At 37.0% G+C, this 27,474-nt stretch overlaps 1 protein-coding gene across 6 annotated transcripts in view; it reads right to left on the bottom strand.

The window, feature by feature from the left end:
- ZFPM2 (zinc finger protein, FOG family member 2) overlaps nucleotides 1–27,474 on the bottom strand; it is a 443,324-nt gene that overhangs the window by 159,390 nt on the left and 256,460 nt on the right. Inside the window, exon 1 of one of the 6 annotated variants that reach the window (XM_044382653.3) lies at nucleotides 35–18,396. The exons of 4 other annotated variants lie outside the window; for them this stretch is intronic. In XM_044382653.3, coding sequence (XP_044238588.1) covers nucleotides 35–40 — 6 coding nt within the window. In that variant the 5' untranslated portion in view covers nucleotides 41–18,396. Of the gene's footprint in view, nucleotides 1–34; nucleotides 18,397–27,474 lie in introns of those variants that run through there. One more of the 6 variants, XM_057307948.1, reaches the window with a different exon arrangement.

The raw sequence follows: 27,474 nt of genomic DNA, 5'->3' as shown, positions 1-27,474 counted from the left end.
TTCCACAGAGAAGGTATAAGAGCCAAAGACTCACCGCCATGCCTTGTTTTTGCTGAAGTGATCATGGAAGCGTGTAAGGAGGAAGCTCCGGGAATCACGACGGCCATGTAACATGATAAAGAAATAATCTTCTTTCTTTATGTAAAAAGTCACTGTGATATTAGAGTTGCTTGCAACCTCAGCAAAACCTAGTTATCCTCACTTATACAAAGGTTTTCTTCATTTTTTTTTCTATATTCAATAACCCATGGGTTTTTACAGGTTAAAGTTTGCACTTCATATCTAGGCAGTCTCTTTCAGGAATAAATCAATTCAAGGTACATAACAGGAGCCCTGAGTTTCAGTTAAACTGGCATGTTTTAAAAAGAAAAAGAAATAGTGTGCACTTTTGAGGCTCTGCATTGTAAGTTAGAAAAATGTGCACTCCTGGACACTGTTTGAACCCAGAGTTTCATGCTTCGACAGCCTACAACTAGACAAACTTGACAAGGACAAAATGGGTCAAAAGTGTCATTTCTTAGGAATAATTAGAATCATCTAATGTGGATAAAAGAGGTCAAACTAGCATCCACTTCTCACTAACCTTTGGAGTTACTGGACCGACAAAGGAGGTAGCCTTCAATAAATGTTTATACTCAAGCCAAAAGGTTAATGGAGATAAAAGTAGACAGCCCAAAGGTAAAGCACAGAGGATAATTCTAACCCAAGAAACTGGTGACATAATGCTGTCTTAGGGATTCCAAATTTTGCTGGAAATATTTGCTGAGGATTTCCAAAATGAGGCTTAGGAAGAGCTAGAAGTCTTTGGAAAATCTGACCTATGAGAAGAGCCTGACTTTACAGCAATTTAAAAGAGCTAGAAGTGTCACTTGATGGAAAAATTGGCCTCCATTGACTTTAGTTGAGGAAATACAACAAAATCTCATTAGAGAATCTCAAGCCAATGCCATGAGATGTAGCTTGATGCTGATAAAAATGCTCTCAGTGTGTTGATTCCCTAACAGGGCAATAAGTGAAGAGGGCTGAAGCCTATTTGGCAAAATTCATATATGTCTTAATAATTCATTGCTGTTTCTATTCTCTCAGCTATAACAACATATTTGATAGGAGGCATAGAAAAATTTCCAAATTACTGTGGACATTAGATTTATATAGTTAGAACCAGAAAAATGGCCAATCTCCCCCAACTGAATTATTGTCTACATCTAAATTAAAAAAAAAAAAAAGGTACTGTATGTGGTTTGACCTCGTACTTTACTACACAGTAAAAGTTTCAGTTAATATATCCAAGCAGTTCTCCACACTGGAATTAAATTCAAACACAATCTGATAGTCATGAAAACACTGTATCACTCTCCCTTTAAATGTGTGCAGTCTCTAGTGACAGTGAGCTTGAACTTAAAAATACCCTCACCAACAGCCTACCTATGGGGGCATAATAACTTAAAATCTTGGGCAACCAAGAGTGGGGAGAAATGTCAAGTAATATAACTCAAGACCCTACACAATTGTGTTTTCAGTAATCCTGTGCATGGCATATAGTCTCAACGTTACTGATTTGACTGGAACTATAAAACTTAGTATGGGGGCACCTGGCTGGCTCAGTCGGTGGAGCAGGCGACTCTTGATCACAGGGTAGTCAGTTCCAGCCCCACACTGGGTGGAGAGTTTACTTTAAAAAAAATCAATAAATAAAATCTTTTAAAAAATTTAGTATGGTGATTTCCACCTAATAAAACTGTGTTTTTTTAGTAAACATCCTTTAAAAAGTTATATAGGACACCATGTGAAATGTTTGAGTTTGATGCTATGAAGGCCAAATTTTTTTTTCTTTCAAAAAATAGAGGATCACTTTAAACTACAGAAACAGAATAACTCTATTACATGTGTCTTATAGGGTCAACATTATCTGTGTGATGATATAAAAACAGGTTCACTCAGACGTGACTAGGCGCATTATGAGTTTCCATTAAAGTCATGTGCTTACATTTAAAAAAGAATTAAATGGCCACTGAACTACATTGGGATGTGCCTTGGGTGAGAGTTGCCATCTTCCTTTTCTTTACTGTGTCTAAAAAGAGAGAGAGAGAGAGAGAGAAAGAGAGAGAGAGAGAAAGATAAAGATGTACAAATAGATTTAAAGAACTTCCAGGGTGCCTGGCTGGCTCAGTTGGAAGAGCATGAAACTCTTGATCTTGGGGTCATGAGTTTGAGCCCCACACTGGGTGTACAGATTACTTAAATAAATAAATGAATAAAAACTTTTTAAAAATTTTTAAAAAATGAAGAAGTAACTTCAGGAACTTCCAAATTCATACCAAGTATTTTACCTACAGTAATTGTTAAAGAAACAACAAAACTCCACTTAGTAAAAGATTATCAAATTTCCATTGCTTAGAGAAAATTGATGTGCTAGGCACATTTTCAAACTCAAGTTCAAATAAATTAAGAATACTCAAATAAATTAAGAAAACATGAGAAGTCTATATTGGAAAGGCATCAGTAATGTGCTCTAACGAGCACCACTCCACTATACCATTAGGCACAGATTTATGAATGAAAATCCCAGGAAGGTTTCATTAGAATAGTGTTTCTCTTGAGCACAGTTCTACAAAATATCCCTTAAGGACAGCATGAGAGTGAAATCCCAGAGAGCTTCTGCTAACAAGCGTCTTTAAGATCACTGTGGTATGTGGGATCTCAAACACGATAAGAGACTTTTCAAAAACAAAATGAGTGTGAAATAAAATGATAGAATTCTTGGCTCCTATATCCATACTCCTTATGTCAAAGACAGTTTTATCTCTATGAACCAAAAAATTTAAATAATCATTATCTCTGAGGTATATTTGCTTTTAGTTCTTAAAATTATGAAAACCCATTATCGCAACATGAGTCACTGCTAAAATATAGGAATTTCAGTATAAGAAATAATGCTCTTTTAAGAATGTGAACACAAATAGTTCCATATATCCAGGTCATTAAAATAATCTCTCTACTTCCCCCCCCAAAAAGATTATTTCATGATAGAAAAATAATATAAAATTATTATTCATGAATACTCACATTAAAGATACAGATATTTCATTTTTCAAATGGGAAGAATCTCTAAATGAAAAATAAACATCCAAGTTACCCAGATATTTATTATACTTTCATTTTCAAAAAAAAGAATAGATTCATTTCTCTTTCCCTTTTGCCAACTCACTCCCACAGTCTCATCTGTTCTCCACATATATTTGGCTCCAAAGAGGAACTACTCCCTCCAAGCTGGCAACCATTAACTTCAACCTTTTATTTTATACAGTTCTGAAAGTCACAGAGTGTTTAAGGAGTGTTGTTTTGCTCCTGGCAGAATTTCTGGGCTTGCACCTAGTGCAATGTGCAAAAGAGTGTCAGCACCAAAGCCCTGGGAAGGAAAAAGTAAATTACTCTTGAGTATCCCTCCTCACATAAACCTGTGGCGGGGTTCAGGGACCCGGAAAGCCATGATCCCAGCTGTGTGACCTGGGGCCAATCATTTAACCTCTTATGGTCTCATCTTTCTCCTTTGTAAGATGATCTTCAATGTCCTTAAAGCTTGACAATAATATCATAAGGTTTTCGACCATAGAATTTTCGTCAAGTCTAAACTCAAATCTTGAGTATGAAGAAGATACATATGAAAATTCAACACACTGGGCTTATACTTACTTAAGGAAATGCTACTATTTTTTTATTGCTCCAGCAGAAGATAAAACCATCTAATTTACTTTACTTTGGGATATTAAGACAAGGAAAATGGTGTGGTCAGAGACAGCGGTGTGGTCAAAATCAAAATGTTAGTATGAAGAATTATACAGAGCGTATAACAGATGTATATACACACATTCAACTATCGATGACCTATTTACACATAAAAAATAGTGGTCAATTCTATTCAGCAGTCTCTTTTTGAGATTTACCCCAAAGGCACTCTGTGGAAGAAAGAAAAAGCTCTATCCTGCACAAAGTCATCCTCAGATACTGAGATATGTCTGTCCCTCATGAATTAATCCACTGCAATATATAATGAATCTTTTGGACACCTTTTAAACTGTCTCCTTATTACCATTTGAGCCAATCTTAATATCAGCCCTTCCCCTCCAAAGAAAAAGGGCAATCCTGATATTAATAATAGAGCAAATTTAAAACCAAATGCAAAGGGTTTTTCCCCCCCAAAACATTACACGTTTTGTTTTCATGATGTGTACCTTTATTTTCATCTGTAACCATACATTATTAAGAACTCCCCTATATCTTGAACTTAAAATATACCTGATAAAATATACCTGATTAAAAAATACCTGATATTTGATACCTATGGCAAAAATGGAAGAACGGGAATGAGAAAGGTATCTCCCTCCAAAGAGAAAAAATTAAAAGGATGACATTGTTAAACCATACGGTAGGTGCTGTGATAAATATAGCACCTTTTGGGAAAGCAGATTTTTATGAGACAAGTTATTGAAAGTTGGGTGCAAAAGCTTAAAAGCTTGGCAGTCTAGCTGGCAGAAGTGTGAAGGTGCTGCAGAGTAGTGGAACAAAGCTTATCTCATCTGTGAGACATTGTAATAACAAGAATATTGCAAACACTTAAATTAAGTAGCTAAAGTAAGACTCTGACCACGAGAGTAGTTTTCAATATTTTTTTTCCAAATCGACAGATACAGAAGGACTCTACTAATTCTACACTCCCAGGGAATAAAGTCACTGGGTGTGGTCTTCCCTTCCGGAGGCAAGCTGCCTTGCTATCCTTGGAGAAAAACAAGCAGAAGACGACTCTGACCAATGAAACAGGTTTACCTCCATACGCTCCCAGCCCAGGGGACCTTTGTTCAATATACCTGTGGGTTTGGGCCAACTAAAGGTGCATGCTCTGAAGTCAGAACCAAATGAGATAAACCTTTATTAATACTGCCCCCGGACAAACTTCTCAAACCATATTCTTTACAAAAGGAATAGAATTATGAATAGAAGCATCAACGTGTATACTAGAAAGAATATATTTTTTTAAAGATTTATTATTTATTTGAGAGATAGAGAGAGAGAGATCAGGTGAGCTGGGGGGGGGGTGTGTGCAGAGGGATAGGGAGAGAATCCGCAGGGAGACTCCCAGCTGATCATGGAGCCCTGTGTGGGGCTCAATCCCAGGACCCTGAGATCTGAACCTGAGCCTCAACCAAGAGTTGGAGGCTTAACTAACTGAGCCTTCCAGGCACCCCTAGAAAGACTATTTAAATAACGTTAACATGACAAAGTAACACATCTATAAAAACTTAACGGTTGAGTGCAAAAACCAGGGGTTAAATTCTGCATCTAGCTGCCTGCGTATGATATTAAAGGTTAGACCAAGTTGGTTTACATTGTCCAGATGTGACTTTTGCCACATAAAAAAATGTAACTTTATGTATAAATATTCTAATTAGTAATGACTGATCAGCATTATTTTTGGATATCTCCATGTCATTTCTATTTTAAGGGACTTGACTTATTTAGGTTATCTGCTTTTAAAATAATCACTTTTTACTTTACTATAAATTAGGTATATTCATTATTCATTCAGTAAACATCTATTAAATATCTACTATATATAAAACTCATAAAAATAGAATGATGAAAGATGTTACATCTCCTCTAGATGCTCACAATGTATTGATAATAAAAGTGCCTAAACGACATACACATAGATTATTTAAATCAATATTTATAATCAAGCTCATGATATGTCAAGTATATGACTGATACATTTGGAAATCTCAATGCATATTTGATAGTCCATGACCAAGAGACAGCGTAGTAATAGATGAGAAGTGGTTAACAGACTCATCTTAAGGGATCTTCATGACAACTTAGGATTACACTTTAATTCTGAAGTTAAAAATACTGAGGCTTTCTCCAATATACATTGAAAATCTATAAAATATACCTTATATTTTTAGTAGTTATATCTAAAACCCAGTTATAAATCTTTCATATTTTAGCCTGGTTTAAGCCATGCACTTCTACTTCTATCAACATCAGTTTACTATATATCCATTTAATTATTATTACTACTAAAGTGTATCAAAAATATATGGAACAAATATTTCAAAAATGGAACAATTTTAAGAAATGTAGCCAAGATAAATTATGTGTATATTAAGTGTGTATGCATTATCACACTTACTATGCTTTATTAATAGTCAAATTTTAAAACTTGTATTTTGGTGCCAAGCTGACAGAGCCTGCACCACTTCTCCATCCCGTAACTGTATAACCTAGGGCAAGTTACTTAACTACTCTGTTTCTTCATCTCTAAAATAAGTATAATGCAAGTATTTATGTCATGGGATTATTTTGAGGATTAAATGAATTAATATATGTTATGAGCTTAAAGACATAACAGGTATGTTATTCTATGCAAGTGTTTGGCTTATGTTTCTAATACTCCTAAAGAAATTTGTTTCCACTGAAATGCAGAATTTTGGCTGGGTGGTTACCCTAACACTGATTTATAACATTTCATTAAGCATTAACTATGTGCTAAAATTCTAGGTGCTGCCATTACTTTTTAAATTAATTTTCACAATTCCACTGTTACATCTATTTTGTACAGGTAAAAACTGAGATTCTAAAATATTAAACAAGTGTTCAAATTCACATTGCTGGAAAGTACCTTAACCATGAACTGCTTTCTATTTTTCTCTTAGCAAATCTGTAAGAAACTAAATTCTTTCCATGGTGTTACAGCAGTAAGAATCTCCTTAGGAATTGTGTTAAATATCAATTCTTCATGTCCATAAAAACTAGCTTAAATGATCTTCCATGAGTCAGTGGTTAGCAGTTTCTGTTTTACATTATGCATGATTCCTAGCTGTACTTTGTATAAGCTAATTGCACGGTGCCTCATTAATAACCTTCAGGGTTTTCTGAGCTGTGAAATTTATAGGTTTATAGTGAATTACTTCTCACATTTGCACAGTTTTGGGTCTAAAAAATCTAGTGGAGACACTAAATATCAATATCAGGCATCAAGTGGGTATAAGAGAAACAGAACTGAACATAGTCTAGTTAGTGATATTAAAAACATTGGAAAATAGGCAATACTTCTAAAATTTTTATTTTTGTGACTACAGGCATTTTTATACCTATAGAAATGTTTATAGCTTAACAATGGATTAAAAATAGCCTATATAAACATTTCAAATCATAAGCAGAATACATGATGAGATTCAAAGTGTCTTTAGGCTAAAATTCACTCAATTTAGCACTGATCACACAAGAACAAATGAGTAATAGATTCTCTTGGTACCCAACTGATCAAGAGACAGAATAGAGCCTCAATACAGTACTTACACAGTGAGGCATTAATGTACACTCTGGGCTACAAGGCAGTCCAGCCAGGCCTTCATGCCTGACTGGTCAATTCCACTCTTCAGAATCTCTGGATGTATCCACTTAAGGAACTTAAACTGCATTATATAGTCTTGCCTCCCTGATGGGGGTGGGGTAGGGGGATCTTCACTTAAAGAAATATCTCAGTTTGGGTTTAGTTACCATGTTCTCCAGCTTAAACTGGATTGCTCACAGGTAGACTGAACCAAAACATAATGAGAGCAGTTTCACCTGCCAACAGAAGTTCAAAGTCAAACTGGGAAGTTTAACAGAAGCCTCAGTAAAAAGCATTGGGTGGAAAAAGAGCAGAGGTGGATAAAAGGTAGTTCATTTTGAATCAGTGGGTCTGAAACTAAAGAGTTCAGTTGTAATTCAAATATTATGACGTACAATATTTTTCTTCAATGTGATAAGCACAATGAGGAAAAGAAGCAGGAACCTCAGTTCATATACTACAGACTAAACAGACAGGCAGTTAACACAGCGGCTAAAAGCATGGGTCTAGAGTCAGATTGCTTGAGTTTAAATCCAACCTTTGCTAATCTTCTATGGTGTGATCTCGCTCAGTAAACTCTACTTCTCTGTGCATCAGTTTCCTCATCTGTAAAGTGAGAATAAGAATACCACATGGGGCTGATGTGATGTGAGATAAATTAAGACTTATAAATCATTTACACTGATACCTGACAAATAGTAAGTGTTCATTTATAATTATTATGTATACTGATTTGGGGAAATGGGAAAAAACTTAAGAAATAGCTAAATATCTATGAAAAGTCTTATGCCTATTTAACTCATTCTATCCAGACATCAACAGAATCAATATTGCATACTAAACACACGTAAGAGATTTTACTATTTTGACCAGTCTTTTTACTTTATAACTACTCAATAAATTGGCTAGTGGGGAGACAACCATACCGCTAGTAGCACAATGAAAAGATTTTAATGGTGACGTAAGATTACTTGAATAAAATCTTACCTTGTATGATGAAAAGCTCTATATATTGGTTATAACATCATTTATTCTGTTGCAATTACTCCAAATTTTCTACCTATCATTTTTACTAGTACCTACAAGATCTAAAAATTTGCTTGTAGGGCATCTGGGAAATAATTTGAAAAGGCTCTGGACTTTGAGCCCCTAATTATGCCATTCCCCTGTCTTGGACTTCAAATTGGGAGTTTCTGAGCTAGCTCAAAAATTTTAAATAGTGCAGATTTTTCTCATACCATGCACTGGAACAAAGTCTTAAATGTAACTACCATAATTTGAAGTATTTTATTTAAATGTTAAATATGTTGTCTCATTTATCAAAGACAACCAAACCAAATGAAGCTCAAAGCAAAATCCCCCGTGATTACAAAGTCTATGACAAATTCCTGTGTAATTTGTTTCATGCTAGCACGCTAGCTGCATATATGTTCAAAAATGATCTGTGAATTCACTAAAGTTAGGTTTGATTTAAGCTTTGTCTCCAAGAGGTTGGATTACTTTGGTCAAAATACATTACTTCCTTGAGCCAGTGCCTTCATTAATAAAGGAAAAGACCAGGACTCTGGGACTTTTAGAGCACATTCTGGTTCTAGGACTTCATGTACTCTAAATGGAAGAAACTCATGAATGGACTTGTCTCGTGTTATTCAGCCTTTTAAAATCCACGCTCTCCTTTCTTGATACCAAAAATAGATTCATGTTGCCCTTTAATATTTAGAAATTTAAATAAGCACAGTGGCTATAAATAGATTAAAGAAATGACACAATGGTGCCCCATCCCCTAGAAACAGAGACAGAGTCCCTTTAACAAATACGCATACTTCCATGCATACTCTTTGTTGGGGCTCCACTACCATTACATTTGAGAATCACAAAACAATGTCACTAATTCACAGTGAAGTGGATTTTCCCTAACTCAAGTCTGCAAGAAGAGAAAGGTTAAACTGCAAATGCGAATAGAGTTTGCTCTGCCTCCTGACTTATGCAGAGCAAAATGCCTTGTTTATCACTCTGTCTTCCATATCTTTTGAAACTATGCACCCCAGGTAAGGCATAGCTTGAGTGTATATTTCCATGTTGTGCTATTACAGACTAATCCAAATTTCAGTTTCTAATAACCAAGACTCTAGGTTTTTTTTTTTAAATGTTACTATCCTTTACAGTGCTGTAGATCGCATCCTTTCTACCACATGCATGCATGAATACTTTGCAATCGTTGATAAGGGCACAACGTGTAAGATACACAGACCAACTTCATTTTTGGCCAAAATCACACTATTCTATAACATATGGAAGAAAGGTTGGTAGTTCTGCACTAGACCAGTTTAAACGACACTGAAGTAAACTCAGTGATAAAGCCAGTTGATAGTAAAATCTCAAGCATGAGAAATGCCACTATGTCTGTTTTTATGACATATACTACTAAATGTGGATTATAAATAAAATGGATAATTTAAGACATCACTCTCATTTAATTTCTGTGAATAGACTACACATATGCGACAAAACCAAATTATCTTGTAGTTTTCCTGTCTTAAAAGCACAGATTTGGAGAGAAAAAGAAAGGGCAGGGAGTGAAACTAATGATAAAAACGAAGGGTCCAGCCGTGGGACTGGTGCACATAGAGTCCGTGTTCCAATAAGACTCAACAAACAGCTCTGATCAGAATCTAAGTGATGGGAAACAGCCTGTAGCTTCGAGATTAGCTGCTTCCCACTATTTCTGCGTTAAGCCAGCACAAGTAACATCATGAATGCATAATTATAATTATGCATTAGAGTATGCATAATGATCTTAAAATCGGTAAACAAAGAAAAGGCATTAGAATTTCTCAGCTATTTTAGGTATACTGTTGCAGAAGACAAAATATGACTAAGATTTTAAGGAGGGGTGACTCTTAGTGAAAGTTTTTCGTATGCAATTTATAAACTTGAGAAAATAACTAATGAGAACCAGCGTTGCTTTAAAAATGCCTCTTAGGAAGTTCCACATGAACAAGTTAAAATCAAAGAAATCCAATAGAGTATTTCAAAATATAGGAAGCAAGCACTTCGGAATGCTTACATTTAAAGTATCCAGGCTTAGAAACAGAAATAATAATAAGGTGACATCTTGGACTTTTGATATTGTTTAATAAAATAATGCATGCCCCTGGAATTGTTTGGAAAAATATAATGATCTGTGATTGGCTAACAAAAATGAGTGAAATAACTGAAAGGTGTGTTGGAGATAATTAATGACAAGTGGGGAATTTTGGTTTGTTTTCTTTGCAAACTACTAGGTTCCAAAAGTCTAACCCTAAGAAGGTCTAACCTGAACGTGCCCAGTTGTAAGACAAAATCACTTACTTTCAGTTTTCCAAAATGAAGATGGAATTCCAATTGAAGGCTAATATCTCTTCAACCTTGAAAGGCACTTACGTCATGTATTAGCCTTCTATTTTTTGGGCAAGATGATTTGATATTCTGGAACCCTAATCTTTTCTCACGGTACTATTTTTACCGCTCTGCTCTGGAAGTTAGCCAAGTTCTCCACATTCCTTTTAACAGAGCCTTAAACTGAATACCCAAATCTTAACGAGAGTGTGGGTAAGCCTTGAAAGTGAGGGATTCTATGGGGACCTAGTCTATGCACAAGATCAAAGGCTAAGGATGCCTTCGAGAGTGAGGACTGTCCATCAATGAGAGAAAACAGATGTCCACCAAAGCTACCCGGAACTCCTTCCATCTTTTAGTTTTTTCTTGTTCCTCCTTCCCGTCAAAATTCAGAGAACCCATTCAACATTCTTTTTCAAAGTCATTTTTTTCACTGATTTTTCTTGGCATCATATTTATTATTTTCTTTACCCAAAGTTCTCTAAAATTCATCAGCTTTTGATCCACAATGTTTTGACGCCTACTCCAATAATAATTATCCATGCTGCGTATAATTATCTTTCTAGTGCTCTTTTGTTTCCCCATTCCTTCCTCACTCTTCCCTTCCCTTTCTACTGCTTCCCTACCCACTTCCCCTCCCCTTTCCACCATGGTTTACTTTGCTCACACAGAAAACTGTGTAGGAGGGCAACATCATTACTGACCTCAGTCATCATTCGCCTATGCTGACAACTGAATAACCCGTTGGAAATCTCAAATTAATTATTCAATTTCATTTGCATAATTTTGGTCTGCACATTAATTTTAAGTAAATACAGTAGTCACCCCACCCCCGGCTTATCCTTAAGGGATACATTCCAAGACCCCCAGTGGATGCCTGAAACTGAGGATAGTACTGAGCCGTATATATGTTTTCCCATATATACACACTTACAATAAAGTTTAATTTATAAATTAGGCACAGTAAGAGATCAATAACAATAACGAATGATAAAATAGAATTATAAACATCATACTGTAATAAAAGTTTTGTGAACATGCGTTTTCTCTCAAAATAGCTTAGTGTACTGCACTTGCTCTTCTTCCTGTGATGACGTGAGATGACAAAATGCCCATGTGATGGGATGAAGTGAGAGGAATGACGCAGGCCCTGTGATGTAGCATTTGGCTATTACTGACCCTCTGACATTACGTCCAAAGGATTTTCATCTGCTTCTGGCCCGCAGTTGACTGTGGGTCACTAAAACCATGAAAAGCAAAACCAAGGATAAGGGGGACTACTTATGAAAAGTAGGACTGACCTCAGTTTAACTCAGTTTCAGTCAAACCAACAATCCAGATATGTACTGATGACCTACTATGCATGACGGCAATCCTGAACATAGTAAAGATCATAAAAGAGCAGACATTTTGAAAAACGCCTGCAAGATTTTTCGTTTTTTATTATGGAGAGGAAAAGTTTCACGGATTGAGTGGGAGGGTCGGTATAAAAACTTCCCGAGGCGATCAGTGGCTTGGCTGAAGAATTAAGAGGCGAGAAATCACTGCAAAAGCGACTTGGATACTGACGAAGGAGTTTTGAGATGGTGATGGATGGCGATTCTGCCAAATAAGGGGGTGACAGTAGAGGGTTCCCCCATGAATTTAGAAGGCTAAGAAAATGAACCTTCTAAAATGTTCCACTATTTCCCCAGGAATGAAAATTATCTTCTTCATTTCAGCTTTTTGGAACATCTGTCTTTTTGACTATATCCTGGTTCACATGCTAAAATGTTACAGACACACAGATGATTTAAATATATAGTGACCCTGCAGAGGGAGAGCATAGGAGACTGGAAAGTTCACAGACTTTCTAATAAAGAGCCAAGTCTCAATATATTATTAGACATTTGAAAAATTCTTCCATACTCTAACCAAATATTTATAGCTTGTTTTTCTGTCAACGATCTTGTTTTATTTTTCAGTATTGTTGGAATGACATTATTATGTTGGAAATGTTAGATGACTGTGCTGGAGACATTCTTTATTCAAACCAGGGAAAAATTAGTGTGAAATGATTAAATACAGGGAGTCCTAGTTATAAATGGACTCTAAAAGTTCATTTGAAAAATGCACCATTTGGAACTCAAAATACATTTTTCACCTTCACCAGTGTTTCTCAACCCAGAGGCTGCAGTCCCCTTGGGGTCTTGGATATTTATGGCCATTTTTTTTTTCAATTTGATGTTTTCATTTTGATCCTAACACAACAAACATGAAAACAAATATACTTTTACCTTGCATGATGGCAAATCATGTCTCAAAGTCAAGATTTACATATGAAATACAGTAAAATAGAATATTTTAATTTCTTTAACTTAGTGTTTTTCAAATGGCAGCCTGCAAATCTCTGGAAAACCTTGAACCTATTGAATTTTTTTTCCTCAAAAAGAATCTATATCTTACTCAAACTGAGCAAAGAACTGGCATAGACCCAATATTGCAAATGGTGAAGTTTCAAGGTTAGATTACAAGAAGGTTATTTAGCTCTTAATCTAGCTACATATTAGGTATAAATTCCTGTGTCCAGGAATAAGGGTCATTTGTTAGAGGAAGGAGAAAAAGGGAGGCAGGATATTTCCTTATCTTTCTCTGGCCACAGGAAAAATTTTCATATGATTTGTCTTCTTCTGCCTTCTTCCTTCTCGGTTCCTGCCTCTCAGCTTCTGAAATCATTCTCCCCTTAATCTTGGAGTTTTTTCAGCCACATTGACTTCTCAACAACAGGGTTTCATTTGAGGTACAGGTGTCCTACCTCACAAATTCCTCCTGCTCCAAAATGACCCTTTGTTCTCTTCCACCATGAAACAGACAAACACACATGCTTCCACCAATTCGGTGAAGCAGCTTTCGCAAGAAAAACACTCTGACTGAATTAACGGATCACACGGTATGGACGATCGCTACGGCACCAATAGACCTGTCCTTACTATGCTGTCCCTGCTTTACCAAACTTTCCTCCCCTGCCTCCAAATCTGAGTGGACACAGTCTTCAAATCTTCCAAGCTTTGTTTGTTCAATTTGTTCTAAAATCTCTCCAGTCGCTCTCCTGGCTAAATATTGTATACTTGCTGAATGGCAAAGGTGGAACTCCGGGCATTTTTAAGTTAATATAATAAGCAAAAGTAAGTCAGAAGCTGTCTGTAAATAATTTATAAATTCAGTGGCTACCGGAGACTGACATACTGACTTTTGAGATGTTCTGAGGAGGCTCACTGGTTACTAAGTTACTACCATGGAACAGGAATGAACTATGCTCCTAAGAATTGTGTTCTTGTTTCGGAGAGTAATTTCTGAAGCTGCTGAACTCTGGTAGCTCCATGTGCATCGTGGCCTCACTACATATCACTTGTCGCTAATTGGCAGCAGCTGCTCCAGACAGACCTGGGCTTGGCAAACAGACTGAATGCTTTTCTCTGCCCTCAGGAAATCTGTCTCTCCAGGTGAGGTTTGAGGCCATGTGAAGAGCAGTCTGTCGAGTTTGTTTTCCTGCTGTTTGCCAATGGATAAATTAAGGACCTTAAATTTCTGTGTCACTGGTCCACTCTTCCAGACATTCTGAAAATAAGCACTTTTCAAACGCATTACACACACATATATATATATATATATATATTTCAATTCCTGACTTAAGGGCCATATAGCACTTAATCCGCAACATAAACAAATGCACCTCTGAGAGCTTAACGCAATTTGGCATGAAAAATGAGGTTGATGTCCAATTCCTCAGAGCATTGTTAGCCAGTGTTTTTCATTGGATTCGGAGTCACTCTTAAATATGGGGATCCCAGACTCATTTTCACTAAAAGTTTAAGAAAAAGATGCGGACTTTCATTACTTTAACTTTTCAAGGAACCCTGTCGCCCCTAGAGTTCTGATATCAGCAATTTCCCAGAACCCTAGACCACCAGTGACATCATTTTTAATGTTTTGCTCTTCTTTACAATATTATAAGAATGAATCTTATTCTGTTTTTAATCACAAGCCTTATCCAGCAATCAAGGCAGGTATATAATAAGCTAAGCTACTCTGTAAATCTAAACATTCCCTACAAATGGAAAAGATACAGCCTGGGCTTTCTGATTGTTACTAAGGCGACTATCTAAAATGAAAATCTGATTAACCCTTTTGCTGCCTGGAACCACCCATGTACCACGTTAGCTGACTTCCCTGCACTTATCTCTTCTTTTCCCCCTCAAGAAATTCATAATTGCATTGCTCCACGGTACTTATGCTCTGGTTATCCTATCTGAGAGGACTGTGATGGGTGGTAGTCCCATCTGGACAGCTGAGTGGGGTGGCTGCCTCATCATGAGGACACAGACATCGAAACAGAGGGCACATGATTTCCTGCTTATTTAAGGCATCAGTTTGATGAAATCCTTGACAACATTAAAGGATTCCCATTCAATAAATAGCAGAGCACTACGGTATTTTCCTTTCACTCAGGAAATAATTTGACAGTAAAAGCTGTATGTTTCACAAACATATTTTTCCTCAACTATTTTTGAATGACATTAGCAACTGTTAACATTTGCTAGGAAGAATAATATTTCAAAGCATGATACAGAATTTTAGCCAAGAAGAAATATCTGTCAGGAACTCTCTATTCTCTTGGTACGGTTAAACAAAAAAGGGAATTTAAGCAGCGAGGGGGAGGGGAATATGGACACGTATTTCCATGTAATTTGGACAACAGGAGGCTGTGCGCTAGAAATTCATTAATAGCTACATTTTTAAAACTAAGTCACATGATAAAATTACATTAAAATATCTGTACCTTTCAAAGTGCATTACTGGCATTCGAGGTTCTTTATAAACTCCCATCCCCCGCTGCTTCCGTGTCACTCCCCTTTCAAACCATTCTAGAAGGATGCCTTGATAGTTTTCACCTAGCCTCTCCACTGGAGGCAAAATGGCCCGTTTGTTATTCTCTCCACATGGCTTGATTTATTCCTTCATCTTCTGGTTAGGCCCTTCCCTCCATCCTGAATTCCCTGCCTGCTCCTCTCTACCAATTCAGACCTATCACTTCCTTCAGACCTTGTTCAGCTCTCATTGCCCTGAGGAAGCATTTCCCAATTAACTTCCCTCCCTCCGTTCACCCTCCTCTGTCCCCTCGGAATATAATTGTACTGTGCCATTTTCTACTTGTTGATCTATTGCTGGTAATTGCTTTTTATTATTATTATTATTATTGTGTCCCTGCCCTTGCCTTTGCTTCTATTTCACTTGTCTACATTCTTTTCCATGCGTCTCTGCTCTCCTTCTTCAAATATTCGTCTGGTTTTTGGCGTCCCAATAGCAGCATCAACATACTCCATACCGGAGAGTTCATCCGTAAATATTCTATGACTGATTAAAAATAGTTGACGTTCATAAGTCACTTTAGCTGTCTATAGTTTTACTTCCTCATACTGTATTTTGTAAAATAATGACACCACTAGCAAATGGGTCTCAAACCGGAGCTTCAGCTCATAGCCAATCTCCCATGTCTTAGTCTTCTTTTAAATATATTTCCTCCCTGATAGTCGTAATTTTTTCTTACCATCATGTCAAAACCAACATGTCTGAAATAAAATTCAGCTTCTGTAAAAACCCAACTTTCCATTTATGTTTATATATTTCTATTTAAGTTACCAATTTTAAAAACCTGCCTATTTATCTAGATAACTTTCACATATGATATTGTGTAGACAGAACTAAAAAAGTGTTTTCTATGTTAATGAATCACCCTTTTGGTTGGGAGTTCACACGAAGTACACAGAGTACTCTCCTTTTGGGGATTAATCACTGAAGTCAACATGATCACAATGAAAAGAACATGTAGCGTGTAGCGTGTGACAGTAACCAATATATTTGACCATTAAGGATATGAAATAAACAACATATTTAAAAGATATTAACTACACATAGCTAAAAAAAAAGGTTTAAAATCTACTTTAGAGGTAGTGGTTGAATCTGAAGCAGTAGAGCTCACTACCAATTCGGGCAGATAAAAGAGAGTGAACATGGAGGCTTTCTTCATTGGGAAGGATTTTGAGGAACAGACTAGACTTCAAGGTACCAGATCCCGATGGAAGGTGCTCAGCTTAGTAAGATGAGGATGGAGGCCAGCGAGTGCCACAAATAGGTGACCTTGGACAGATGCATTTAACTCTTTGGAGCTACAGTTTCTGTCTCTGTGAAAAGCATGAAAGAATGATTCTCAATGGTCACTTCCTCATGGAGCATTTAATGAATCAAACATAACTCATTAATTGGGGGAATGCAAAATGTTAGCGCATGAGAAAGTGAGAGAAGCTGCTCTTCTGAGATATCAAGGTCCTTCAGTGTCCCCTTCCTCTTTTCTCAGATCCTTCATTAATATCAGATAGAGTTTATTACCTTCTAAAGTACTTTCTTGCTTGGGGGCATTTACACTTCATCAGTTTAAAAGGTAAAATCTGCATCATAGAATTGCAGTTATCAACCAATGGGAAGAAGGGACAAATGTAAGGAAGAAATGGATTTTGCCAGTATAGCTCTAAAACCACACTATTAGGGTCCAACCTACTTGCAAGCCAGTCCTGTAAATCTATAGGACAAGGAATAGCCGAGAAGGAAAGAGGGTCAAGTCCTTTGAAAAAATCTGAGGAACCTTTGTGGAAATCTTCAAATCAAAGAGGGGAAAAACTCTGTTAGCATTATTTGAAAGTTAGTATAGAGTTGGGATGCCTGGCTGGTTACGTCGGTTAAGTGTCCAATTCTTGATTTTGGCTCAGGTCATGATCTCATGGGTTGTGGGGTTGAGCCCCACGTCCAGCCCCAAGTGGGGCTCCATGCTCAGTGGGGAGTCTGCTTGAAAGATGCTCTCCCTCTGCCCCTGCTCCCCTTCTGAAATAAATAAATACATCTTAAAATAAAAAAAAGTATAGCGTATGAGAGGAGCACCTTACTAAATCCAAGGACAGTATAATTGAGGATAATTTGTAGGGGGATAAATGTCAATTAAAGATAAGACTTATTTTTTTTTATTCTCACTAAAAACAAGCAAATAATCAAACTGTGGTAAGAACTGTGAGTGGGGTATCGGAAATAATGTTTTTTCTAATTAGGTATGTGATCAGCCCAGTCCTTTCTCAAAGCTTCAGTTTTGTTATTTGGAAAATACAGGTTGGAATAGGTTTCTTCAAGCGATCACATTCTGTAATTTGGTAATATGAAGCGCAAATGGGAATGTTACCAAAAGATGACGTGTAATTTTCCACAAGGAGACAGAAAATACAGCCGATAATAATTTATTATTAACCTAATGACATTAATGGTTAGTGTTTCTTGAGTGCTTACTCTATGCCAGCCTTTGTGCTTTGTACTTCACATACACAACCTCTTTTAAAATTCACAAAGTATGTATGTATGACATTAATATCTCCACTCACAAGATCAGTCAAATGGAGCACAGAGAAAGGTAAAGTAAGTGGCCCAGAACCACAAGCTCCTGGTGACAGAGTCTGGATTTAAGACCAGGCTTTTGACTCCAAGGCCTGAGCTCTCCAGCAACATACTATACCAACTCAGATTAAAATATCTAAAATTGAAAAAATACATATACACAAGAATAATGGATTAAACACATAACCAGCACTAGAAAGTAGAAATGGAAATCAATATAATAAAATATTATGCCCTCTTTGGGAGGTGGAGAGATAATATTTAAAAGCAGACATGAAAAAGGCTGATAAATAGTTGCTTTATCTCTGTACACACACACACATACACACACACACACAACTTTTTAAAAATTTTTTGTTGCCTCTGGTTTATTTACTTAGAATATAAATAACATGAGAGAGGAAAAAGAAGTCACTTAATGGGAGAAAAACAAATGAAATAGTACTTAGGAAAATGATTAGTACTTAAAATTAAAGGGCCAAGTCACTTACAGACAAGGTAATTTGAGAAAATATCAAACTCTGTTGCAGACCCCAACAATCATGATTCAGAGCAACATGAGATGCAAGAGGACCAAGAAAGAGCTCACATGCAAAGTATAACCTTGAATCTGAAACTGTGCTGGGCAGTTAAGAAAAATGCCTGAAGAATACTTAAGTGAGTTATGCCAAATTCATTTATATATTTTTGAAGATGGAAGGCATTAAAGATAAATGTAGTGTTGCACTGGACAAGTCTCAACAAATCAATATAATATTCTCACCCCATTTTCTCCTATAAGAAAGAGAAACCAACCAGGCTGAGAGGACAAATCTTTATTCTCTTTAGATTAAAAAACTATTTCACATGAAATACTCAAAAAGCCCTAAAAGATACTAAAATACACTTTCTCCAAAACAACACAGAAACTAATTACAAGGGATTTTCAAAAAATACTTGCTTACGGCTCAACAGCAGCATTAAGAAACCTACAACTCTCAGTCCTCTGTCTGGGATTATTTATCGATTATATTAATGATATAGATGAAACAATAGATCAGTCACTAATTTAATTTGCTGGGAACATTAACTTGGAGGGAATTACTATCTTCAGATACAAGTCATATTTATTAAGTACCTACTCTATTTCAAATATTACATAAGGTAAACAAATGCATTATTTTCTCTTTACAGGAAAAATCTTTTAAAGTAATTATTAATCACATTTTTTGATGATAAAATTGAAGTTCAGAAATGTATTGACTTCTCTATGGTCAATAACTGAAAGAGTAGTGAAGTCAGAATTTGAACCTGGGTCAAACTTTTTCACTATCTCGGCTGCCTTGGAATGGCATGAGTATCTTGAAACCCAAATACAGGGGCGCCTGGGTGGTGCAGTCATTAAGCATCTGCCTTCGGCTCAGGGCGTGATCCCAGCGGTGCGGGATCGAGTCCCACATCAGGCTCCTCTGCTGGGAGCCTGCTTCTTCCTCTCCCACTCCCCTGCTGTGTTCCCTCTCTCGCTGGCTGTCTCTCTGTCACACAAATAAATAAAATCTTTTAAAAAAAGAAAAAAAAAAAAAGAAACCCAAATACAGATTCTGAACACTGTTAATGTTTTAAGCAAAACGACTGTGCAAACTAGAGCTTTGTATAGGAGTCGTTTCAAAGTAACTCACTCAAGAATGAGAAAGGGAATGAAAATGAGCCTTTTTTTTTTTTTTAGATTTTATTTTATTTTATTTAGAGAGAGAGAGAGAGCATGAATGGGGGGGGTTGCAGGGCAGAAGGAGAGGAAGAAGCAGACTCTCTGCTGAGCAGGGATCCCGATGTAGGGCTCATGACCTGAGCTGAAGGCAGATGCTTAACCAACTGAGCCACCCAGGCGCCCCGAAAATGAACATTTCTTGAACTCCCAAGCACTATACTAACATCTTTTTAGGGGTGCCTAGCTAGCTCAGAGGAACTTGATCTCAGGGTTTCGAGTTTGAGCCCCACATGGAGTGTAGAGATTATTTAAATTAAAAAAAGCTTACAAAATATAAAAATAAAATCTTCTAAAAATGTTATTTCATTCACTCATATGTTCCACAAATATTTATTGGGTGTATTCTAGGTGCTGGCAAAATAGCAAAATGTAAGATATATCTCTCCTCCTGGAATTCACTCCCTTGTTAAGGACAAAAAAGAGTAAGCACATCAATAATAATTAATGTAATTTTAGGTAAAGCAGAGATAAAAAGAGACAATGAGAGGGGTGCCTGGGTGTCTTAGTTGGTTAAGCATCTGTCCGGCTCTTGATTTTGGCTCAGGTCATGATCTCAGGGTCGTGAAGATGAGCCCTGTGTCAAGCTCCACACTGAGTGTAGAGCCTGCTTAAGATTCTCTCTCTCCCACTTCCTCTGCCCCTCCCCACCCACTTACATGCAAGCTCTCTCTCTCTAAAAAAAAAAAAAAAAGAAGAAGAAGAAGAAAAAAGAGAGAGAGAATGACAGAATTTCGCTTGTTTGCTTTGTTTGTTAAATAGTCTAAAGAAGGCCCTGCTGCAGAGAGAGCATCTGAGTATGTCACTGAATAAGTGTCACTAAGTGAGCCGTGTGAAGATCTAGAGGTGAAATGTCCAAGGCAGAGGGAATAACAAATGCGGACATTAAAGTTGGAATATCCAGCACACTCTATAAAAAGCAAGGGGACCAACATGGCCATTGTGGAGTCAGCAAGGCAAATGGTGGAAGAAGATGGGCTAGGAAAAGGCCAGATCATGTAGGCTTTTGCCAGCCATGCTAAAGAGTTTAGATTTTACTTCAAGTGTGGCTTCCAAATGAATGGAAGGAAATTAGTTCGGGGGCCTCTAGGGCCCCTGGTGAGAGATGATGTTGGCCTCAATCAGGATGCTCACTCTGGAGGTGGTGGAAGGTGATCAGATTTTGAAGGTGAACTTCACTGGCTTGCTGGATATAAAGTCAGTAAAGAAAAGAGAGGAATCAAGGATAAATCCTAGGTTTGGGGTCTTAACAACTGGGTCAACAGTGGTGGTGACATTTACCAAAGTAAATGATGTCATTTATCAAAAGATTCAGAGAAGAATGGTTTTATGGGGTTTATGGTTTAGAGTTCTGATCTCTACATCTTTATTGTGATACAGAGATGTCAGGCAGGCAGTTAGAAATAGGAGTTTGGAACTCAGAGGAGAGGTTGGAGCTGAGATTTAAATTTAGCGATCATTAGCTTATTTCTGGCAGTCAAAGCCTTGGGGTGTGACATCACCTACAGAAAAGAGTAGAACCTCAAGATTGAGTCCTGGTACGTTCCAACATTTAGAGATTCATTTGTCAGCCAAGGGAACTGAGAAAGTGCACCCCATGAGGTAAAAAGAACAGAACACCCTGTCATGGAAACCAAGCTACAATAGAGTATCAGGCAGAGGGAGTAATAGGAAAAGCAAAACAAGACTCACTTAAATCTTTACAGCCAAGGAAGATAAGAATTGGACTCCACCCCTCACTTTTCTTTTTTTGAATAGATGAGGAAACTGACGTTGAAAAAGGTCAATTAACTTTATGACGATCACACTGCTAATGAATGATACAGCTAGGGCTCATACCAGCACTAATACAAAAGATCATGATTTCCATATTTTCAAAGAGTTAATGGATATTTATAGAGATGAGAGCTACTGCAGAACCATGCAACACGACAATTTTGGTTAAGACTAATCATTCACAACCGGAGCCACTCTCGTCTATTAGAGGAAGAAAACATCTGACAATTAACAGTCATGCTTTGGGGGGAAAAGCATATATTCATTCACAAAGATCCTTGTCCTTACCACAGTTACTCTGTATTGTTAATTTGGCAGAACTATTCGTCATTGTACATTAATATCTTTGATATAAGTTTTTATTCTGTCTACAGACTAAACCAATTGGTATATTATAAAGATTTATGCTATCATATATCATAATAACTCAGTGACAAAACATTTGAGCATTCCTATATGCTATAAGCAAGAATCTGCGCGATTCTAGATTTGTACACCACTGCGGTAACATGCTCTATGCCAAGTCTTATTTTACATGAGATAACCAAAGCTGAAGCACCTTTTGGTATGGGATCCCTTTGCAATTGCCTAACACCATAAAATTTTTGGCAGCAAAGAGCTACCATATGGAGAGAGGATGCATACTACTCTACTATGCAAAAATCATGAAATATATCTTGGTAAAATTCTGTGTATCATAGTACACTTTTAAGTTTATCAAAGTTTAGTTTGTTATTTATTTATAAAATAAAACTTATTGGAATAATTTATCAGTAAGCTGTCTGGAATAAGTTCCTCGACTGGGGAGGATAGCATGTAAAATGTGACCTGATTTTAAAGGTATCTAATCTGTGAGCTTTATGCATACAATGACAAGGATGACAGAAAAAGCCTTGAATGCTTCTAAACTTCTGTGGTTTGTACTTACCAAATAATATCTTATCGGAATTTAGCCTAAACTATACCATGTAAAATATTCAGTGCTAGTGCATACGAATGTCAAATTTGTGGCCAATTAGCAGAAGAAAGTCAAATTTGTCACAGGCAGACAAATGCATAATATATACACACAAATTTATTTATGTACAATGCACCCATTTACATCATACACGAGGCATTTCGTGTGCTAATTCACTTAAAAAATGTGCAATCGTAATAAGCCTTTATCAGACTACAGACCTGATGAATCTTAATTTTAGAATCTTGAAATTTACCTGGGCCAGGTTCAAATTAATGCAGTTTTCCCCTCTAGAATACATCAGGTAGGAAATATAAGTAGTAGCAACTAATACTATTAGGGTTTATTTCCCCAAAGTTGAGTATTTCTAGTAACCAGGCAAAGAGACAAACTGACTAATTTATAAGGAAACACATCTCATATTTATACTGATCAAAATCCACCTTCCTATAATTTGCTTCCACAGAATAAAATCAATCATTTTTCTACATGAGAGGTCTTCAGATTTGGAAGACCGTCTGTATTGTCTCCAATTATAGTAGACACAATGTGAAATTGCCCAGAATCTCTACCTTTCTGAGAATTACTTCTCCTTTAGCCTATAGCCCTGGTCCAGGGATGGACACTTAACTGTCCTAGGACAATGAGTCTCTTCTATAGTGTTTTCAGTGATAGAATTGAAAGAGTCAAAGGCATAAATCACTGGTGGGCACAATCATGAGCTGTGAAGTGCAGAGGCTTCTCCCCACTGAAGGAGCAGCTGGAAGAGAAAGGAAGGAAAATGGAGCTGAGTGGGAGAAATCAGAAGCCATAACAAACTTTGAAGGTGTCCTAATGGCTTTTGAGAATCTTTGGTACTAATAATTCTCGAAGCCCAGTGAATTCCTCCCCTTGGTTTCCATAAGACACTTCACAGTTCTGATAATAATTTTTTCTCTTTTCTTTAAGCTGGTTCAACTGTCTTCCCATTGCTTCCAGCCATCCTTAATACATTCTCATTTCCTTCAACAAGGCTCACATAAAAGAGAGAAAGCCAGGTCTAAAATCCAGGCACCATAATCAACTGTGTGACTTTCCACAAAGCCTCAGCATTCTCTGTGCCTACCTGTCTTGATGTTCTATTTCCAATGTAGAAGAAGTATACTGGGGACTAAAGACAGTGCAAGAGGGCTACATCCAAACATGGATTATGCCGTTATCTGTACTTTTGGATGTATTTTCCCTAGTTGGGGAATGGAAGAATAAGGAAAAGTAAAGGCATAAGAGCATGGGGGGAAAAAAAGAATGAGGAGGACAGGGCAGAGGGAGTTAGAAAATGAACAATTTTGTCACCATTACACCTAAGGTTGGCCATGAATAGACATGTCCATATCCAGTTAATTAGGGGACAAGCCCAGGGAACAGGTGATGAATTCTCGAGAGTGCCCTCATAGACGTTCCCAAGCAATAACGGAACTAGTAACTGCCATCTGTGGGCCCTACCACATGCCAGCGACTGGGCTCAGCGTTTTCGTATGTTATCTTGTTAATTCCTTGGCTTAGACATCTTTTGGGTATGTTTTAAGGAATAAAATGACTGCTGGCTATTCCCCAGAGCCTTGCAGTATAGAGCATGGCTTTAGGTGGTGATTGAGAGAAATGATTCTTTGCCGGCTGCCAAGCATAAGTTCAGGGGAATGACCGCAAGAGAGGGAGGAGGAAGACGGCTCACCCGTGGAACCCAGGGGAGTTCGTCACTGAACTCTGTTGGACTGAGAGGAGAAAATTAAAGCTGATACTGAATGACGATCTAGTACTTAGCACAAAATAAAATCCAAGAATGTCTGAATTTATTTTCATTTTAAAATATCCATAGTGAATATTAAAAGGCATTATTTTCTCAGAAAATTTGACAAAATGCTTCAACAGTCATGCTAAAGTCTGAAGGATTTAGTCAGTAATAAACATTCGTGAGCTTATCATAGGGTGATTACTTATAAACAAGTTTCTCTTCTTGAATTAAGATTATCACTATAAAATCCTTAGATACACATTATAAATAAACCATGATAACACAAGACATCATACTCTTATTCTATAAAAATAGTAACAAATGAGGTATAAAGATGATTTACTATTTCAAACACATCAAAAATGAGCAATTGTTCCCTAAAGCAGTTTAGATTATAGCAACTATAAAGCACTTTAAGTTAAATAAAAGAAGGAAGGGTGAAATAAAAAGAAGTTAGTAAATTCAAGGGAATGAATAGAGACACATGAAAAATACAACAGGGGGAACATTTTGGCCAATATTTGTCATTCACCAAGACACACTAATTCACTGAAAAAAAATGAAATCTCTCTTTTTCTCTTTTTCAGTAGAAACTTGGTGTTCCAAGTCACCTCTTTTTGTATGTGTGCAGTTTTTTGTTTTGTTTTGTTTTCACTTTTTAAAAATCTTCTCCTGGTCTGTAAACTTGAAGGAAACCAAAAAGAAATACTTTGCAATAATTTCAGAGTAAATTTATTCCAAAATTCACCATTAATAGACAAACTATAGGCTCCAAATACTAAACTCATCGTTGTAAATACAAAGCTTTTGAGTGTATTTTTTATGATCAAGTACAACTTTATGTTTTAGGAACATCTGTCTGCACACTATAGACTAAAATCAACAGGAATATACTATCTTAAATACTTGAGCAAAACTCAGTAAAAGATACAGTAGGCAAACATTGTGGTCGGCTCAGCAGTGATTACCAACTCATGCTCCAAATTCACTATAAAATGAAAATCAATATTTCCACAAGTTCCTGCAACATAAAAGATAACCTTCATTGATTTTTCTAGACTTAGGCCTCTCTGATAAAATCTAATATAAATTTTCAACCATGAGGATTTGGATCAGAGCAGGGGTGATAAGTCCTGCACATCTCTTAAGAGGTGGAGAATTTTTTTTTTTAAAGTGCACGTTCATACTATTTATAATTTGCCCTGTGCAAGTGAAAGCCTTTTCCACCCGTGCTATCAGGAATCTCTTCTAATTTTTATTACTGTGAGGCTAAAGCCTGTTCCAGATAATTTGGAAATTTCAGGGGAGTTGTGATAGGGCTGATGGTACAGCCCTGGCTGACTTGAGAAAGGAGCTAACCGGTAATAGCCTCCATGGCTCTGCTGATTAAATGTTGCCATAGATGAAAGGCCTGCCATTGCCGCAATAAATTAACCAATCACACAAATCCCAAGTCAGTGCTAATCCTTCCTTGATACTCTGATCCTCTGATCAGCTCAAGGAGGTAAAGAAACTGGCTTGTGACGCTTGGTGCTCTAACCCCTGGATTTCATGTACACAACGAGCTAATGATATCTTGCTGACCAGTTCAATGGGATGAACTTCTCTCACAACCCTTAGGGAACACCATGGCCTTCTTTAAGAAAAAAAGAAAAAAGAAAGAAAGGAAGGAAGGAAGAAAGCAAAAAGAAAGAAAAAGAAAAAAAGAAAAGACAAAAAAAACACAAAAAACCAAAAATGACAAGCAGATGGGAGGTTTTGTGTTTTACTAGGAAACTGCAGGCAAACTATCCCGCACTTGTTAACTAAAATAATCATGAAGCCAGGACCAAAGTAGGACATGTTTTGTATCATTTAGGTGTGGATAATGAATCGCAGAAGGACAAGGATCAAATAGAAGTGGGAATACTAAAGAAAGCCAACTGGGGAGAGTGGCATTTCAAGAGAGCAATGTAGTCTTTGTGTGTGTGTGGGGGGGGGGGGGGTGTGGTTCAATTTTAAAGCAGCTGTCTGTTGAGTATTTTGCATTTTGGGGGGGGTAGATGCATATTTTGGACTTCTGCAGATTGTGTTAGAGACGCGATGATCCATAGCACTCTGCTGGTGTGATTAGAATCTGATTTAGAAATAGACTCATTTAATCAATTAGCAAAAGGTCTGGCCACATGCAGTGTCTTCCTGTTAATTATGTGAACGCTGCCGCTGCAACAAGGTTTGTGAAATTGAGTCTGTGCAGGATGCATTAGTGGACTTCATAATTGGGGAAAGTTTTTTGTATATAGTAATTGGTTGCTAGAAGTAAGAAGGCTCTAGGGTTTTCTTCAGGGTTTCACACATAAAGAGTTTTTGAAAGGACTTCATTATCTTTCTTGGTCAGTCCCAAGAAATTAAAACCAATTCTTTTTATAAGGCAGATGTAGGAACAAGGAAGCAAATGTAGAAAATCAGCATTTTGGAAATAAAACTCATTTATTTCATAGGAGAAGCTGCAAGGTGAGGGACGATACTCTGTGAATGTATATTGAATGATTTTATTTACGAAGGGAGATGAAGGGAAGAATTGACAGTTTTCCCAAAAGTTGTTCTAGCTGGTCCATAAAATTTAAACACATTTAAGCAACCTGATGAAGCAAAGCTAAATGACTACAATTATAACTTGGCAAGTTGAAAATTTGCTCATTGTGATAGATCAAAAGCCTTTTATAAAAATAACAGTGGTCATTCAGATCAATGTTCCCTCTTATAAAACTTCCCTGGATTTTAACTATCTTATCATTCACCCTCTTTTTTATTTACATGGTGATCATCATGTATGGGTAGTACAGCTTTGTCAAGTGACCTTCCCAAAGGCAGTCCTTCCCACTGCTGGACTTAGAGCGAGCGAGTCTGGTTGTAAGGAGCAGATCTCATGGGAATTAATTAGTCAGAACACGAAAACACAGCTTACTCCCTGCAAGGCATTCTGGGCCAACACTGCAGAATAA

Source organism: Ursus arctos, unplaced genomic scaffold, assembly GCF_023065955.2.
Source record: "Ursus arctos isolate Adak ecotype North America unplaced genomic scaffold, UrsArc2.0 scaffold_6, whole genome shotgun sequence".
NCBI classification, from domain to species: Eukaryota; Metazoa; Chordata; class Mammalia; order Carnivora; family Ursidae; genus Ursus; species Ursus arctos.
This window is presented reverse-complemented; position numbering and strand designations above follow the sequence as displayed.